At 52.6% G+C, this 17,886-nt stretch overlaps 1 protein-coding gene across 1 annotated transcript; it reads left to right on the top strand.

Moving 5' to 3' along the window:
- Nucleotides 1-1,824: 1,824 nt before the first annotated feature.
- EBI3 (Epstein-Barr virus induced 3) lies at nucleotides 1,825-12,277 on the top strand. The gene is made up of 5 exons (XM_007994847.3): nucleotides 1,825-2,203; nucleotides 4,207-4,339; nucleotides 6,029-6,207; nucleotides 7,573-7,730; nucleotides 10,742-12,277. The coding sequence occupies exons 1-5, from the start codon at nucleotides 2,092-2,094 to the stop codon at nucleotides 10,892-10,894; spliced, it is 735 nt and encodes a 244-aa protein (XP_007993038.3). The 5' UTR covers nucleotides 1,825-2,091; the 3' UTR covers nucleotides 10,895-12,277.
- Nucleotides 12,278-17,886: the final 5,609 nt, after the last annotated feature.

Below are 17,886 nucleotides of genomic sequence, written 5' to 3'. Positions count from 1 at the left end.
TTTTTTTTTGAGACGGAGTTTCGTTCTTGTCGCCCAGGCTGGAGTGCAATGGCGCGATCTGGGCTCACTGCAACCTCCGCCTCCCGGGTTCAAGCTATTCTCCTGCCTCGGCCTCCAGAATAGCTGGGATTACAGGCACGCGCTACCACGCCCATCTAATTTTTATATTTTTAGTAGAGACGGGGTTTCACATGTTGGTCAGGCTGGTCTCGAACTCCTGACCTCAGGTGATCCGCCCATCTTGGCCTCCCAAAGTGCTGGGATGACAGGCGTGAGCCACTGTGTCCAACCTCCATGTCTGTCTCTGTCTCTTGGTCTCCATCTCTGTCTCTCTTGCCGTTTTGTCTCTCTGTCTCCCTGCACCTTTGTGGCTTTCTCCTCTCTTATCTCTGTCTCTCTGTGTCTCTTTTGCTCTGTCTCTCTCATCTCCCCATCTCCCATCTCTCTGACTCTTCCTATCTCTGTCTTCTTTTTCTTTGACACAGAGTCTCACTCTGTCTCCCAGGCTGGAGTGCAGTGGCGCGACCTCAGCTCACTGCAACCTCCGCCTCCCAGGTTCAAGCGATTCTTCTGCCTCAGCCTCCCAAGTAGGTGGGATTACAGGTGCGCACAACCATACCCAGCTAATTTTTGTATTTTTAGTAGAGACGAGGTTTCACCATATTGGCCAGGCGGGTCTCAAACTTCTGACCTTGTGATCCACCCGCCTCAGCCTCCCAAAGTGCTGGGATTAGAGGCATGAGCCACTGCACCCGGGCCTCTGTCTTCTCTTATCTCTCTCTCTCTGTGTCTCTCATCTCCCCGTATCTCTAGTTCTGTCTTCCTCTCTTGTTTCTGTCTCTCTTTTGTCTCTCTTTCTCTGTCTCTGTCATCTCCCCATCAGTCTGTCTTTTTTGTTGTTGTTTTTAAGACGGAGTCTTGCTGTGTCACCCAAGCCAGAGTGCAGTGGTGTAAACTTGGTTCACTGCAACCTCTGCCTCCCAGGTTCAAGTGATTCTCCTTCCTCAGCCTCCAGAGTAGCTGAGCTTACAGGCACCTGCCACCACGCCCAGCTAATTTTTGTATTTTTAGTAGAGACAGGGTTTCACCATGTTGGTCAGGCTGGTCTCGAACTCCCAACCTCAGGTGATCCATCCGCCTCAGCCTCCCAAGGTGCTGGGATTACAGCCGTGAGCCACTGCACCCCACCATCTCTCTATCTCTGTCTATCCTACTCTCTCATCTCTGTCTCTCTGTCTCTGACTCTTCCCATCTCTGTCTCTCATCTCTCTGTCTTCCTCGCTCATCTCTGTCCCTCTGTCTGTCTTCCTCTGTCTGCTCTCTGTGTGTCTCTTTCTGTTTCCATCATCTCCCTGTCTCTCTCTCTCTCTCTGTCCTCCTCCTCTCATCTCTCTCTCTGTCTCTCTCATCTCTGTGTCTTTGTCTCTGTCATCTCCCTGTCTCTCTCTGTCTCTGTCATCTCCCTGTCTCTCTGCCTGTGTCCTCTTCTCATCTGTGTCTCTCTGCCTCTCTCATCTGTGTCTCTCTCTGTGTCTCTGTCTTTGGCATCCCCTGTCTCTCTGTCTCTGTCTCTGTCATCTCCCTGTCTCTCTATCCCTCTACCTCTGTGTCCTCCTTTCGTCTCTCTCTGCCTCTCTCATCTGTCTCCCTCTGTGTCTGTCTCTGTCATCTCCCCGTCGCTCTATCTCAGTGTCCTCCTCCTGTCTTCTCTGTCTCTCTGCCTCCCTCTCCAGTGTCTGCCTCTGTCTCCCTCCACGTCCCTGAGCCCCTGCCTGCCTGCCTGCCTGGGGTTTCCCCGACTGCAGGGCAGCGGAAGGAAGGCCAGCAGGACACGCTGTGCTGGGAAAAGCCAGCAGGTCTCCACTTCTCCCTTTCACAGCCTCCTCCCCCTGCCCCCACCCTCGGGGCCTTCCGCGCAGGGGTGGCCTGCACTCCCCAGGGGGCTGGGGCTCCTCCGCACCCTAATTCATCTCCCTAGGAGCCCGGCCAGTGAGTCAGACCTGAAGGAAGTCGAAGGGGGGCCTTGACCCTGGACTGGGCTTTCCCCTGGGCAGGTCCCAAGTCCTCACCACCACCCCTCTCAAGTCTCCCATGACGTTCCCACCCCCGCTCCTGAGAGCAGAGCTGGCCGCAGCCATGACCTCGCAGCTTCTCCTGGCCCTTGTCCTCTGGGCTGGCTGCCTGCCCTGCAGTGGAAGGAAAGGTATGTGGGGTCCCTGGGGGGCCTGGGGGACCCGGGCAGACGGACATGACGCGTGGGCTGGCCTCGGATCATGTCTGAGGTGGGAACTCACAGGCCTCCTGTGTGCCCACTGGTGGGATGGGGTTACCCTCCCATTGTACAGATGGAGGAACTGAGGCACAGAGAGGCAGTGCCACGTTAGGGGTGGAAGCATGTCACCTTGTGGGTGATAGGGACTGGCAGTCACAGCTTAGAGGTATCCATAGAGCTGCACAGACATAAATACGAATTCAAGTCATAGTCATTCATTTTGTTTCTTCTGGTTTCTGTTTTTCGAGACGGAGTCTCTGTCGCCCAGGCTGGAGTACAGTGGCACCATCTCGGCTCACTGCAACCTCCACCTCCTGGGTTCAAGTGAGATTCTCCTCCCTCAGCCTCCCGAGTAGCTGGAACTACAGGCCCCCGCCGCCACGCCCAGCTAATTTTTTGCATTTTTAGTAGAGACGGGGTTTCACCGTGTTCGCCAGGATGGTCTCGATCTCCTGACCTCGTGATCCACCTGCCTCGGCCTCCCAAAGTGCTGGGATTACCCGCGTGAGCCACCGCGCCCGACCAGGTTTCTATTTTTTGAGACGGAGTCTCTGTTGTCCAGGCTGGAGTACAGTGGCACCATCTCAGCTCACTGCAACCTCCACCTCCTGGGTTCAAGCGAGATTCTCCTCCCTCAGTCTCTCAAGTAGCTGGGACTACAGCCTGCCACCACACCCAGCTACTTTTTGTATTTTTAGTAGAGACGGGGCTTTACCATGTTTGCCAGGCTGGTCTCTAACTCCTGACCTCAGGTGATCCACCCTCCTCGGGCTCCCAAACTGCTGGGATTACAGATGTGAGCCACCGCACCCGGCCGACATTCATTTTGCACTAGAGAACATTTCCAAGTCCTTGAAGACAAAATGGTTACAACAGGGCATGGTGGCTCATGCCTATAATTCCAGCACTTTGGGAGGCCAAGGCGTGAGGATCACGTGAGGCCAGGAATTCGAGACCAGCCTGGGCAACATAGTGAGACTGGCCCCCACCAATCTGTACAAAAAATTAAAAAATTAGCTAGCTGTGGTGGCACGTGCCTGTAGTCCCAGCTACTTGGGAGGCTGAGGTGGGAGGATCGCTTGAGCCCAGGAATTGGAGGCTGCAGTGAGCTATGATTGTGCCACTGCACTCCAGCCTGGGTGACAGAGTGGGATACCTTGTCTCCAAAATAATAATAATAATAATAATAATAATAATTTATAGGCTGGGTTTGGTGGCTCACACCTGTAATCCCTGCACTTTGGGAGACCAAGGCAGGTGGATCACCTGAGGTCAGGAGTTTGAGACCAGCCTGGCCAACATGGTGAAACTCCATCTCTACTAAAAATACAAAAATTAGCCTAGCATGGCAGTACATGCCTGTAATCCCAGCACTTTGGGAGGCCGAGACGGGCGGATCATGAGGTCAGGAGATCGAGACCATCCTGGCTAACACGGTGAAACCCCGTCTCTACTAAAAAATACAAAAAACTAGCCGGGCGAGGTGGCGGGCGCCTGTAGTCCCAGCTACTCGGGAGGCTGAGGCAGGAGAATGGCGTAAACCCGGGAGGCGGAGCTTGCAGTGAACTGAGATCCGGCCACTGCACTCCAGCCTGGGCCACAGAGCGAGACTCCGTCTCAAAAAAAAAAAAAAAAATTACAAAAGAGAGAACACAGTAAAACCTCTCCCTCTTACCCAAGTTCCTCTCTGTAGATGCTTAAACCTCAGCTTCCCTATCTGGCAAATGGGCTAATAGTTCTCACTTTGATGCACTGCATTGGGGATGAAAGATGACAGACGCCTTTTGTCCATGTACCTATTTATTCCACAAGCCTTTATTAGGCACCTACCATGTGCCTGGCACTGGCTGGCAACGTGGCAGGAGCCCAGCGCACAGGAGGGCTGTGACAATCTGGGGGTAAACCAGAAGCTCACTCTTGCTGTCTTCCTGCAGGGCCCCCAGCAGCTCTGACACTGCCCCGGGTGCAATGCCGAGCCCCTCGGTACCCGGTCGCTGTGGATTGCTCCTGGACCCTGCCGCCTGCTCCAAACTCCACCAGCCCCATATCCTTCATTGCCACGTACAGGTTGGAGAGCCTGGAAGGGGGCCTCGGGGACACTGGACTTCCTGGAGAGCCTAGAACTCTGGCCCTGAGAGTCCTGGGGTCAGGAAAACTGGAGACCCAGACATCCTGAACCCTAGGCCGATGGAATTCTAGGGCAGCCCTGCCAAATAGAAATATACTTTCAGGGCCAGGCACTGTGGTGCATGCCTGTAATCCCAGCGCTTTGGGAGGTTGAGGAGGGCGGATTGCTTGAGGTCAGGTGTTTCAAACCAGCTTGGGCAACATAGTGAGACACTATCTCTATGAAAAATTTTAAAAATTGGTCAGGTGCAGCGGCTTATGCCTGCAATCCCAGCTATTCCAGAGGCTGAGGCAGGAGAATTGCATGAACTCAGGAGGCGGAGGTTGCAGTGAGCTGAGATGGCGCCATCGCACTCCAGCCTGGGCAACAGAGCGAGACTCCATCTCAAAAAAAAAAAAAAAAACTTCCTGGGTTGGGCACCGTGGCACATGCCTATAATCCCAGCACTTTGGGAGGCTGGTATGGGAGGATCACTTGAGGTCAGGAGTTTGAGGCCAGCTTGGGCAAAATAGTGAGATCCTGTCTCTACAAACAATTTTTAAAATTAGCTGGGCATGGTGGCTCATGCCTGTAATCCCAGAACTTTGGGAGGCCGAGGTGGGTGGATCACGAGGTCAGGAGTTAGAGACCATCCTGGCTAACACGGTGAAACCCCATCTCTACTAAAAATACAAAAACTTAGCCAGGTGTGGTGGCGGGCGCCTGTAGTCCCAGCTACTCGGGTGGCTGGAGCAGGGAGGACAATCACTTGACACAGGAGGTGGAGCTTGCAGTGAGCCGAGATCGTGCCACTGCACTCCAGCCTGGTGACAGAATGAGACTCCGTCTCAAAAATTAAAAAAAAAAAGAAAAGAGAAAGAAAAAAAAATTAGCTGGGCATGTTAGTACCTGCCTGTAGTCCCAGCTACTCGGGAGGCTGAGGTGAGAGGATCACTTGAGTCCAGGAGTTTGAGATCAGCCTGGGCAACATAGCAATATCCTGTCTGTACTTAAAATCAAAAAAATTAGCTGGATGTAGGGGCACACATCTGTAGTCCCAGTTACTTGGGAGGCCGAGGTGGGAGGATCACTTGAGCCCGGAAGTTAGAGACCAGCCTGGGCAACATACTGAGACACGTGTCTGTAGTAAAAAATGTAAAAATTAGCCAGGAATGGTGATGCTGCTCCTGTAGTCCCAACCGCTCTGGAGGCTGAGACAGGGAAGATCCCTTGAGTCAGGAGTTCAAGGCTATAATGAGCTAGGATCCTGCCACTGCACTCCAGCCTGGGCGCCAGAGGGAGACCCTGTCATGAATGAATGAATGAACGAATGGATGAATGAATGAATGAACGGATGAATGAATGAATGAATGAATGCTGACATCCCAGAAACCTTTAGAATCCAGGACCCTAGTATCTAGCTTGGGTTGTAATCCCCGACCTGAGCCATCGGGGCACTGTGATGTTGGGGCCCATGCCCCGCTCCTCGGAGGGTGGCACGGCCACCACTAGGACCCGACCCCGGGATGCCCATCCGCTGCCCTCTCCTGTTCCTGCCTCTCCTTGGGGTCCCGGGTCAGGCCCGGCAGCAGGAGGTGCTGAGGCCACAGGCGTTCGCCAAGACGCTCAGCAAGCCCCACCCTGTGCAGGTTCGGCATGGCTGCCCGGGGCCACAGCTGGCCTTGCCTGCAGCAGACGCCAGCGTCCACCAGCTGCACCATCGCGGATGTCCGGCTGTTCTCCATGGCTCCCTACGTGCTCAATGTCACTGCCGTCCACCCCTGGGGCTCCAGCAGCAGCTTCGTGCCTTTCATAGCGGAGCACATCAGTGAGTGCGGGCAGCAGTGGGGGTGGGGGCGGGGCTGCCGTCTCCTTCCAGCTCCCCCCACCCCACCTCACTTCCCACCTGTCCTCCAGTCCTGCGGCTGCACCTGCACCTTCACACTTCAGCAAAAATCTGACTCCTTCTTCCCCCTCCTCTACCAGTAGGTGGAGCACCCCCATCATTGACAGCCCAGTCCCCTCCATCCTGAGCCCTGGCCCCACAGTCTGTCCTTCCCATAGCAGCCACCAGAGGGCGCCGGAGAGCACCTAAGTCAGGGCCTGTCCCTCTGCCTACAGTCCTCCATGGCTCCCACCCGCCTTGGGGTCAAAGCCCAAGTCCTTCCTACTGCCCACCAAACCCTGGACAACCTGCCCTGTCTCCTCCATGCCCTCCCCTCCTCCCTGTGTCCCCCTTGCTCACTCTGCTCTAGCCACATGGGCTTTCTCGATGTTCCAACATGCCAGGAACGGTTCTGCCTCAGGGCCTCTGGATGGGCGGTGTCCTCTACCTGGAACACCTGTCCCCATGACTTATTCCCTCACCTCCTTCGGGTCTCTGTGCCTACATCACCTCCTCAGTGAGGCCTCTCCTGAGTAGATTATTACAAATTGCAAGCCCTGGCTAGGCCCAGGGGCTCACACTTGTAATCCCAGCACTTTGGGAGGCCGAGGCAGGCAGATCACCTGAGGTCGTTTGAGACCAGTCCTGGCCAATATGGTGAAACCCTACCTTTACTAAAAATATAAGAATTAGCTGGGCGTGGTGGCAGGTGCCTATAATCCCAGCTACTCAGGGGGCTGAGGCACGAGAATCACTTGAACCCGGGAGGCGGAGGTTGCAGTGAGCTGAGATCGTGCCACTGCACTCCAGCCTGGGCGAGAGAGCGAGACTCCATCTCAAAACACACAAAACAAAAAATACGGCCACTGCCATTCTTGCACTCCCCAGCTTTCTCGTCTATTCTGTGTGACCTACGGATTTCTTATTTCCTGCCTTCCCTCTGATGGATTATGAGTTCCATGAGGACGGGGGTAGGTCAGTTCAGGTCACCGCTGTGTCCCCTCTGTGTCAGCCCCAGGCACGCAGTTTCTCAATAAATATTTATTGGCTGAGTCAGGCATGGTGGCTTACAGCTACTCGGGAGGCTGAGGCAGGAGAATCGCCTGAACCTGGGAGCCAGAGGTTGCAGTGAGCTGAGATCGTGCCACTGTACTCCAGCCTGGGTGACAGAGTGAGACTCCGTTTCAAAAACAAAAAACAACTAAACCAAATAAATATATATAATATGTTGGTTGGTTGAATGAATGAGTGAGTGAATGAATGACTGGACTTACTGACCCCTAACCCTGCTTCTTGCTTGTTCGTCAGTCAAGCCTGACCCCCCAGAAGGCGTGCGCCTAAGCCCCCTGGCTGAGCGCCAGCTCCAGGTGCAGTGGGAACCTCCCAGGTCCTGGCCCTTCCCAGAGATCTTCTCACTCAAGTACTGGATCCGTTACAAGCGTCAGGGAGCTGCCCGCTTCCACCAGGTGAGGAGGATGAGGGGGAGGCCGGGAAGGGCGGTGCCCGGCAGAGGGAATGGCTTCTACCAAGACCAGCAGGTGTGCTGGGCTCTCGCGTAGAGCTTGGGATTCCAGGTGCATTAAATAAGAGCAGTCCAGGCCGGCGCGGTGGCTCACGCCTGTAATCCCAGCACTTTGGGAGGCCGAGACGGGCAGATCACGAGGTCAGGAGATCGAGACCATCCTGGCTAACACGGTGAAACCCCGTCTCTACTAACAAAAGACAAAAAAACTAGCCGGGCATGGTGGCGGGCGCCTGAGGCAGGAGAATGGCGTAAACACGGGAGGCAGAGCTTGCAGTGAGCTGAGATCCAGCCATTGCACTCCAACCTAGGCAACAGAGCGAGACTCCGTCTCAGGAAAAAAAAAAACAAGCAGTCCGGCAATCTGATTCCTGGGCCTCTGACTAAATGGATGGAAAGCAGGGGCTCGCACAAGCAGTTACACACCCGCTTTTGTTGTTGTTGTTCTTGTTATTGTTTTGAGACAGAGTCTCGCTCTGTCGCCCAGGCAGTGGCACAATCTCGGCTCACTGCAAACTCTGCCTCCCAGGTTCAAGCGATGCTCCTGCCTCAGCGTCCGCAGTAGCTGGGATTACAGGCACGTGCCACCACGCCCAGCTAACTTTTGTATTTTTAGTAGAGATGGGGTTTCACCATGTTGGCCAGGCTAGTCTCAAACTTCTGATCTCAGGTGATCTGCCTGCCTGCCTCAGACTCCCAAAGTGCTGGGATTACAGGCGTGAGCCACCAAATTGTTCACTTTATTGATGGATTGATTGATTGAGACAAAGTCTCGCTCTGTCATCCGGACTGGAGTGCAGTGGCGTGATCTCAGCTCGCTGCAACCTCCGCCTCCCAAGTTAAAGTGATTCTCCTGCCTCAGCCTCCCGAATAACTGGGACTACAGGCCACCACACCCAGCTAATATTTGTATTTTCAGAAGAGATGGGATTTTGCCATGTTGCCTAGGCTGGTCTCAAACCAACGAGTTCAGGTGATCTGCCTGCCTGGGCCTCCCGAAGTGCTGGGACTACAGGTGTGAGGACTTCATCTGGCCAAATTAACCATTTTAAAGTGAACAATTCTGGCCGGGCAGGGTGGCTCACACCTGTAATCCCAGCACTTTGAGAGGCCAAGGTGGGAGGACTGCTTGAGTCCAGGAGTTGGAGACCAGCCTGGGCAACATAGTGAGACTCCCATCTCTACAAAAAATTTAAACATTAGGTGGGTGTGGTGACACACACCTGTGCCCCCAGTTACTCAGGAGGCTGAGGCGGGAGGATCACTTGGGCCTGGAAGATTGAGGCTGCAGTGAGCCGCGTTGGCACCACTGCCTTCCAGCCTGGATGACAGAGAGAGACTCTGTCTACCAGCTTAAATAAATTAAATTAAATTAAAAGCATGGTGAGGCTGGGTGTGGTGGCTCATGACTGGAATCCCAGCACTTTAGGAGGCCAAGGCAAGCAGATCACTTGAGGTCAAGAGAAACCCTGTCTGTATTAAAAATACAAAAGTTGGCCAGGCATGGTGGCTCATGCCTGTAATCCCAGCACTTTGGGAGGTTGAGGTGGGCGGATCACGAGGTCAGGAGATTGAAACCATCCTGGCTAACACGGTGAAACCCCGTCTTTACTAAAAATATGAAAAATTCGCCGGGCGTGGTGGTGGGCGCCTGTAGTTCAGCTACTCCGGAGGCTGAGGCAAGAGAATGGTGTGAACCCGGGAGGCAGAGGTTGCAGTGAGCCGAGATCACGCCACTGCACTCCAGCCTGGGCGGCAGAGCAAGACTCCGTCTCAAAAAAAAAAAAAAGGGCTGGGCGCGGTGGCTTATGCCTATAATCCCAGTACTTTGGGAGGCTGAGGCAGGTGGATCACGAGGTCAGGAATTTGAGACCAGCCTGACCAACATGGTGAAATCTCACCTTTACTCTAAAAATACAAAAATTAGCTGAGTGTGGTGGTGGGCACCTGTAATCCTAGCTACTCAGAGGCTGAGGCGAGAGAATCACTTGAACCCAGGAGGCGGAGCTTGCAGTAAGCTGAGATTGCGCCACTGTTCTCCAGCCTAGGTGACAGAGCGAGACTATCTCAAAACAAACAAACAAAAATTAGCCAGGCATGGCAGCAGGCGCCTGTAATCCCAGCTACCTGGGAGGCTGACGTGAGAGGATTGCTGGAGCCCAGAGGCAGAGGTTGCAGTAAGCCAAGATTGCCCCACTGCGCTCCAGCCTGGGCAACAAAGTAAGACTCTGTCTCAAAACAAAACAAAAACCATGGTTAATATAGTGGGACCAATCCCAGCACTTTGGGAGGCAGAGACGGGTGGATCACGAGGTCAGGAGATCGAGACCATCCTGGCTAACACGGTGAAACCCCGTCTCTGCTAAAAAATACAAAAAACTAGCCGGGCGAGGTGGCGGGCGCCTGTAGTCCCAGCTACTCGGGAGGCTGAGGCAGGAGAATGGCGTAAACCTGGGAGGCGGAGCTTGCAGTGAGCTGAGATCCGGCCACTGCACTCCAGCCCAGGCGACAGAGCAAGACTCCGTCTCAAAAAAAAAAAAAAAAAAAAAAAATATATATATATATATATATATATATAGTGGGACCAGGGGTAAAGGGAGGTATGGGGTCCTATCCCAGAGGTCCTGGTTGAGTCCCGAGGAGGAGAAAGAAGAGGATTCTAGGGATCAGGGTGTCCTGACAAACAAAGACCCTCATGGGTGAGATATCCGCAGGGGCTAGTGTGGTCTGGGAAGGATTTGTGAGAGAGGTGGCTCTGGGGGCCAAACAGACAGAGGCCGGGATTGGGAGGAACCCATGATGCTATTTGGAGTGGGGCCGCACAGCTGGGGCCAGCGTCCTGGATTGGAGCCTGCAGCGGGCAGGGAGGACTGCGGGGTCCGTGGTGTGGTTCTGTGCTCAGTGGCCCCTCTCCATCTTCTCGTTCTAGTGACCTGACGCTCTCTCTTCCCTCAGGTGGGGCCCATTGAAGCCACGTCCTTCATCCTCAGGGCTGTGCGGCCCCGAGCCAGGTACTACGTCCAAGTGGCGGCTCAGGACCTCACAGACTATGGGGAGCTGAGTGACTGGAGTCTCCCCGCCAGTACCCCGATGAGCCCGGGCAAGTAGTGAGGGCTTCCCGCTGCCTCCAGACACGACCTGGGTCCTCGCCACCCTAAGCCCTGGGACACCTGTTGGAGGGTGGATGGGCTCTGCCCACGCTGGGCTGGAGTCCTTGCTTTGCTGCTTCTCAGCTGCTGGGCAACCTCGGATGACCAGCTTTTCCCTTTGAGCCTCAGTTTCTCTAGCTGAGAAATGGAGATGTACTACTTTCTCCTTTACCACGGTGCGGGGCTTACTGAACCATCACTGTGAGAGATTTTTGATTGTTTAATTAGAAAAGAATTGTTGTTGGGCTGGGCGCCGTGGATCGCACCTGTCATCCCAGTTATCAGGAAGCCAAGGTGGGAGGGTGGCCTGAGGTAGGAGCTCGACACCAGCCCGGGCCACACAGTGAGACCCCGTCTCTGACAAATTAATATAAAATAAATTAGCAAGGTGTGATGTGGCACACCCACAGTCCCAACTACTTGGGAGGCTGAGGTGGGAGGATCGCTTGAGTCCAGGAGGTTAAGGCTGCAGTGAGCTGTGATCACACCATTGCCTTCATGCCTGGGCAACACAGCAAGACCCTGTTTAAAAAAAAAAAAATCATAGTTGAGGCCAGGCCTGGTGGTTCACACCAGTAATCCCAGCACTTTGGGAGGCCGAGGCAGGCAGATCATGAGGTCAGGAGTTTGAGACCAGCCTGACCAACATGGTGAAACCCCATCTCTACTAAAAATACAGAAATTAGCGGGGCGTTGTGGCACGTGCCCATAATAGGAGCTATTCAGGAGGCTGAGGCAGGAGAATTGCTTGAATCCGGGAGGCGGGGGTTGCAGTGAGCCGAGATTGCGCTACTGCACTCCAGCCTGGGCAACAGAGTGAGACTCTGTCTCAAAATAAAAACAAAAAAATCATAGTTGAAATGAAAACTCCAGCTGGGTACGGTGGCTCATGCCTGTAATCTCAGCACTTTGGGAGGCCGAGGCAGGTGGATCACTTGAGGTCAGGAGTTCAAGGCCAGCCTGGCCACCACAGTGAAACCCTGTCTCTACTGAAAATACAAAAATTAGCCAGGCGTGGTGGCAGATGCCTATAATCCCAGCTACTCGGGATGCTGAGGCAGAAGAATTGCTTGAACCTGGGAGGCAGAGGTTGTAGTGAACTGAGATTGCGCCATTGCGCTCCAGCCTGGCCGACAGAGTGACTAAGACTCCGTTGGAAAAAAAATATAAAGAAATGAAGATTCTTCCCTTCGATTAGATGAGATCCGGCGAGGACTCAGCCCTAAACCAAAGGACACAGACACCACAAATCCCCACTCCCATACTGTCAGGGCTAGACCAGGGGACACCATGGGCTGGGGGATGCCAGGGTTGGGAGGGTGGGGGTTCCATCTGGAGTGGGACAGTAGAATCCATTCAGGGGCAGGCATGGTGGCTCACACCTGTAATCCCAGCACTTGAGAGGCCAAGGCGGGTGGATCACAAGGTCAGGAGTTCAAGACCAGCCTGGCTAAGATGGTGAAACCCCATCTCTACTAAAAATAATAATACAAAAATTAGCCAGGCATGTTGGTGTCTGCCTGTAGTCCCAGCTACTCGGGAGACTGAGGTAGGAGAATCGCTTGAACCCAGGAGGTGGAGGTTGTAGTGAGCCAAGATCGCGTCACATCGTTCCAGCCTGGGTGACAGAGTGAGACTCCATCTCAAAAAAGAAAAAAAGAATCCATTCAGATAAGCAGTTAGGTTGGTTCACTTCCTTCTTTTTCTCTTTCTTTCTTTTTTTTTTTTTTTAATAATAATCCCAACACTTTGGAAGGCCAAGGTGGGAGGATCGCTTGACCCCAGGAGTACTAGACCACCCGTGGCAACCTATCAAGACCCTGTCTCTCAAAACAATAATTTAAAATGTAGCTGGTACTCGGGAGGCTGAGGCAGGAGAATGGCGTAAACCCGGGAGGCGGAGCTTGCAGTGAGCTGAGATCCGGCCACTGCACTCCAGCCTGGGCGACAGAGCGAGACTCCGTCTCAAAAAAAAAAAAATAAAAAAAATAAAAATAAATAAAATGTAGCTGGGCATGGTGGCATGCACTTTTAGTCCCAGCCACTCGGGAGGCTGACAGGGGAGGATCTCTGAGCCTGGGAGCTTGAGGCTGCAGTGACTGTGATCACAGCACCACACTCCACCCTGGGTGACAGAGCAAGACCCTGTCTCAGAAAAAAATATAAATACATAAAACAAATGCGTGTTGTTTTCAGACACTGAGTTGGTAGCTATTTGTTACAACAGCCATAAGCCCCTCAAGCATCACCTACAATTGCCCCCTTTCCATCACTATCCATGGTCAAAAGACAAAGCTGCAACCTTGGCCAGGCATAGTGGCTCACGCCTGTAATCCCAGCACTTTGAGAAGCTGAGGCAGGTGAATCACTTGAGGTCAGGAGTTCGAGACCAGCCTGGCCAACATGGTGAAACCCCATCTCTATTAAAAATACAAAAATGAGCCTGGTGTGGTGGCACAGGCCTGTGGCCCCAGCGACTTGGGAGGCTGAGGCAGGAGAATTGCTTGAACTCAGGAGGTGGAGGTTGTGGCGAGCTGGATCGCATCACTGCACTCCAGCCTGGGCAACAGAGTAAGACTGCCTCTCAAAACAAAACAAATGCTGCAACCTGTATAGTTCAGAGATCTTAATTGGGTTTTCTTTGCAATTCTGGAATCGGGCAACACCTCATTTCATCAGATCGAATTAGCTACGAAAACGCCAGCTGTCTGGTCTAGGTCTTGCTGCCGTCTGTACAGAAAGCCAATCACTGAGACAACAAGGATTGCCAGGGAGGAAGGCTTTATCCTGCGGCTGCAATCAAGGAGAAGGGGTGGTAAAGTCCCATATGTCTCCCTGACCAACTAAAATTGGGGAGTTTACATAGCTGGGGAATGGGAGAAAACAAATTCAGGGAGGATGTTAAGGAAGTAATCTTGATGGATGATGGGGTCTGGACTCTCATTGTCTGGATGTGATGATCTGATGAGTTTCGGTTCCTTACTTGATGGTCAGTTTCCTGAGGAAGGAACCAAGATGAGACAAATGTTAAGTTTCAAGTTTTAAGACTAGGGAGGATCCATTTCTATGTTTATTCAAATAATCATAAGTGTTCGTTCTATGGAACAATTGGACCAGTTTCAGAATGTTTCCATGAGCTGAGCAGAGAATATTAGGGGTTCTTTTTCTTTCTTTTTAGTCTGTTGGCCGGGCGCGGTGGCTCAAGCCTGTAATCCCAGCACTTTGGGAGGCCGAGACAGGCGGATCACGAGGTCAGGAGATCGAGACCATCCTGGCTAACACGGTGAAACCCCGTCTCTACTAAAAAAATACAAAAAATTAGCCGGGTGTGGTGGCGGGCACCTGTGGTCCCAACTACTCAGGAGGCTGAGGCAGGGCAATGGTGTGAACCTGGGAGGCGGAGCTTGCAGCGAGCGGAGATCGCGCCACTGCACTCCAGCCCGGATGACAGAGTGAGACTCCTTCTAAAAATAAAATAAAATAAAATAAAGTCTGTTAAACCTTCCACTTTTGCAAAGCAGGTTTTATTTATTTATTTATTTATTTATTTATTTATTTATTTATTTTGAGACAGAGTTTCGCTCTTGTTGCCCAGTCTGGAGTGCAATGGTGCAATTTCGACTCACTGCAACCCCTGCCTCCCGGGTTCAAGTGATTCTCCTGCCTCAGCCTCCCAAGTAGCTGGGATTACAGGCATGCACCACCACACCTGGCTAATTTTGTATTTTTAGTAGAAACGAGGTTTATCCATGTTGGTCTGGTTGGTCTTGAACTCCCGATCTTCACCGCCGTGCCTGGCTAATTTTTTTTTTTTTTTTTTTTTTTGAGGTGGAGTCTCGCTGTGTCCCCCAGGCTGGAGTGCAGTGGCGCGATCTCGGCTCACTGCAAGCTCTGCCTCCCGGGTTCACGCCATTCTTCTGCCTTAGCCTCCGAGTAGCTGGGACTACAGGTGCCTGCCACGATGCCCGGCTAATTTTTTGTATTTTTAGTAGAGATGGGGTTTCACCATGTTAGCCAGGATGGTCTCGATCTCCTGAACTCAGGCAATCCGCCTGCCTTGGCCTCCCAAAGTGCTGGGATTACAGGTGTGAGTTACTGCGCCCGGCCCTTTCTTCTTTTTTTGAAACAGAGTCTCACTCTTGTTGCCCACAGTGGAGTGCAGTGGTGTGATGTTGGCTCACTGCAACCTCCGCCTCCTGGGTTCAAGCGATTCTCCTGCCTCAGCCTCCGGAGTGGCTGGGATTACAGGCGCCTGCCCCACGCCTGGCTAATTTTTGTACTTTTAGTAGAGTTGGGTTTTTGCCATGTTGGCCAGGCTGGTCTCAAACTCCTGACCTCAGGTGATCCGACCATCTTGGCCTCCCAAAGTGCTGGGATTACAGGCGTGAGCCACCGCGCCCGGCGACTATAACGATCGTAAAAGCATATATTGCTGCACGATATCAGGACCTCTGGACCTTCCATTGTTGTAGGAGTGCGTCCTCCCAGGCATTTGTAAGATGTTTTCTCAATTGTAAACATCTTATGACCCTGGGTCGTGACTGGCCACGAATGTGCCTTGTTACTTTTAAGATGGAATTGATTTGTGGCCGGGTGTGGTGGCTCATGCCTGTAATCCCAGCCCTTTGGGAGGCAGAGGTGGGCAGATCACCTGAGGTCAGGAGTCCGAGAACTGCCTGACCAAAATGGCGAAACCTCATCTCTACTAAAAATACAAAAATTAGCCAGATGTGGTGGTGAGTGCCTGTAATCCCAGCTACTTGGGAGGCTGAGGCAGGAGAATCACTTGAACCCGGGAGGCGAAGATTGCCGTGAGCAGAGATCACGCAACTCCACTACAGTCTGGGTGACAGAAGCAGACTCTGTCTCAAAAAAAAAAGAAAAAAATGGAGTTGATTTAAAATGGTGTCACCCGGCTCTCCTATGCTCCTGTTTCCCTAACATTCTGATCATTCCTCATGCCCTGAAATGACCCTTTTTAATCTATTGTCTGTCTGTCTGTTCCATCAGACGGTGATCCCTGTGAGGGCGGGAATCTTGTGTCTTTCCTTTTTTAAAGTAGAGACGGCGTCTTGCTATATTACCCAGGCTGGTCTTGACCTCCGGGGCTCAATCACTCCTCCCACTTCAGCTTCCCAAAGTGCTGGGATTCCAGAGGTGAGCCACCTTGCCTGGCTGGAGTCTTAGGCATTGTTTTCTCATGGGTCCGCATTTAGTGAGCAAGTCATCTTGTTAGAGGCATTCGAAGCAGAGTGACTCCATTTTGAGTAGGGACTGGGTAAAATAAGGCTGAGACCTACTGGGTTGCATTCCCAGACGATGAAGGCGTATTGAGTCACAGGATAAAACAGAAGTTTGGCACAAGATACAGGTCATAAAGACCTTGCTGCCAGGCGCGGTGGCTCAAGCCTGTAATCCCAGCACTTTGGGAGGCCGAGACGGGCGGATCACGAGGTCAGGAGATGGAGACCATCCTGGCTAACCCGGTGAAACCCCGTCTCTACTAAAAAATACGAAAAAAAATCTAGCCGGGCGAGGGGGTGGGCGCCTGTAGTCCCAGCTGCTGGAGAGGCTGAGGCAGGAGAATGGCGTAAACCCGGGAGGCGGAGCTTGCAGTGAGCTGAGATCCGGCCACTGCACTCCAGCCTGGGCGACAGAGCGAGACTCCGTCTCAAAAAAAAAAAAAAAAAAAAAAAGACCTTGCTGATGAAACAGATTGCAGTGAAGAAGCCAGCCGAGACCAAGATGGCAACAAGAATTACCTGTGGTTGTCCTCACTGCTACACTCCCACCATGTAAAGCCATGACGGTTTACAAATACTATGGCAGGCTGGGCGTGGGGGCTCACACCTGTAATCCCAGCACTTTGGGAGGCTGAGGTGGATGGAACACTTGAGGTCAGGAGTTCGAGACCAGCCTGGCCAACATGGTGAAACCCTGTCTGTGCTAAAAACACAAAAATTAGCCAGGCATGGTGGAACGCGCCTGTAATCACAGGTACTTGGGAGGCTGAGGCAGGAGAATCACTTGAATCCTGGAGGCGGAGGTTGCAGTGAGCCAAGATCGTACCACTGCCCGCTAGCCTGGGCAACAGAGCAAGACTTTTTCTCAAAAGATAAATAAATAAACAAATAAACGATTGCCACAGCAACGTCAAGAAGTTACCCTATATGGTCTAAAAAGGGGAGGTATGAATCATCCACCCCTTGTTTTAGCATATCATCAAGAAATCACCATAAACATGGGCAACCAGCAGCCGTCGGGGCTGCTCTGTCCATGGAGTAGCCATTCTTTTATTCATCTACGTTCTAAATAAACTTGCTTTTGCTTTGCACTGTGGACTTGCCCTGAATTCTTTCTTGCACGAGATCCAAGAACCCTCTCTTGGGATCTGGATCCGGACCTCTTTCCTGGAACAATCTGACATAGAGGAAACGTCCATGAAAGGTGGGGAGGAGGCTGGGGAAAGAATGGGATGGGAAGTCCTCTTTAAAGGGAAGTGACGGGGGGCAATGGAGGGAGCTGCTTTTTTCCTTTTTTAAAGTAGAGACGGGGTCTTGCTATGTTACCCAGGCTGGTCTTGACCTCTGGGGCTCAATCACTCCTCCCACTTCAGCTTCCCAAAGTGCTGGGATTCCAGAGGTGAGCCACCTTGCCTGGCTGGTGGGAGACACTGCGTATGTTTAGGAAGTGGGTTTGGAGCCTGATCTTTAAGTCAATGTCTGTGACTCAAGAGGCGTCCAGGGTCCTCTTAAGTCATCCTATATGCGGCCCCAAACCCATGTGAGAGCTGCGGGCACAGGAACGATGATGTGTGGATTCCCAGAGCCCAGAATACAAGGCAGGCGCATAATCCATATTTGCTGAATAAAAGAATGAAGAACAAGGGCTGTCGCGACGCGCAGCCAGGTCACGTTACAAAATTTTAATGAGCCGCTGCCCGCTTCTAGG

This window comes from Chlorocebus sabaeus, chromosome 6 (assembly GCF_047675955.1).
Source record: "Chlorocebus sabaeus isolate Y175 chromosome 6, mChlSab1.0.hap1, whole genome shotgun sequence".
NCBI classification, from domain to species: domain Eukaryota; kingdom Metazoa; phylum Chordata; class Mammalia; order Primates; family Cercopithecidae; genus Chlorocebus; species Chlorocebus sabaeus.
Note: the sequence above shows the minus strand (reverse complement) of the source record. Positions and strands in the feature narration are given on the sequence as shown.

Bases quoted from the DNA above. Each gene is read 5' to 3' on its own strand.
- EBI3 (XM_007994847.3), top strand. From the start codon at position 2,092: ATGACGTTCCCACCCCCGCTCCTGAGAGCAGAGCTGGCCGCAGCCATG. The intron at 2,204-4,206 runs GTATGTGGGGTC...GTCTTCCTGCAG, and splicing joins GCCCTGCAGTGGAAGGAAAG to GGCCCCCAGCAGCTCTGACA. The intron at 7,731-10,741 runs GTGAGGAGGATG...CTCTTCCCTCAG, and splicing joins GAGCTGCCCGCTTCCACCAG to GTGGGGCCCATTGAAGCCAC.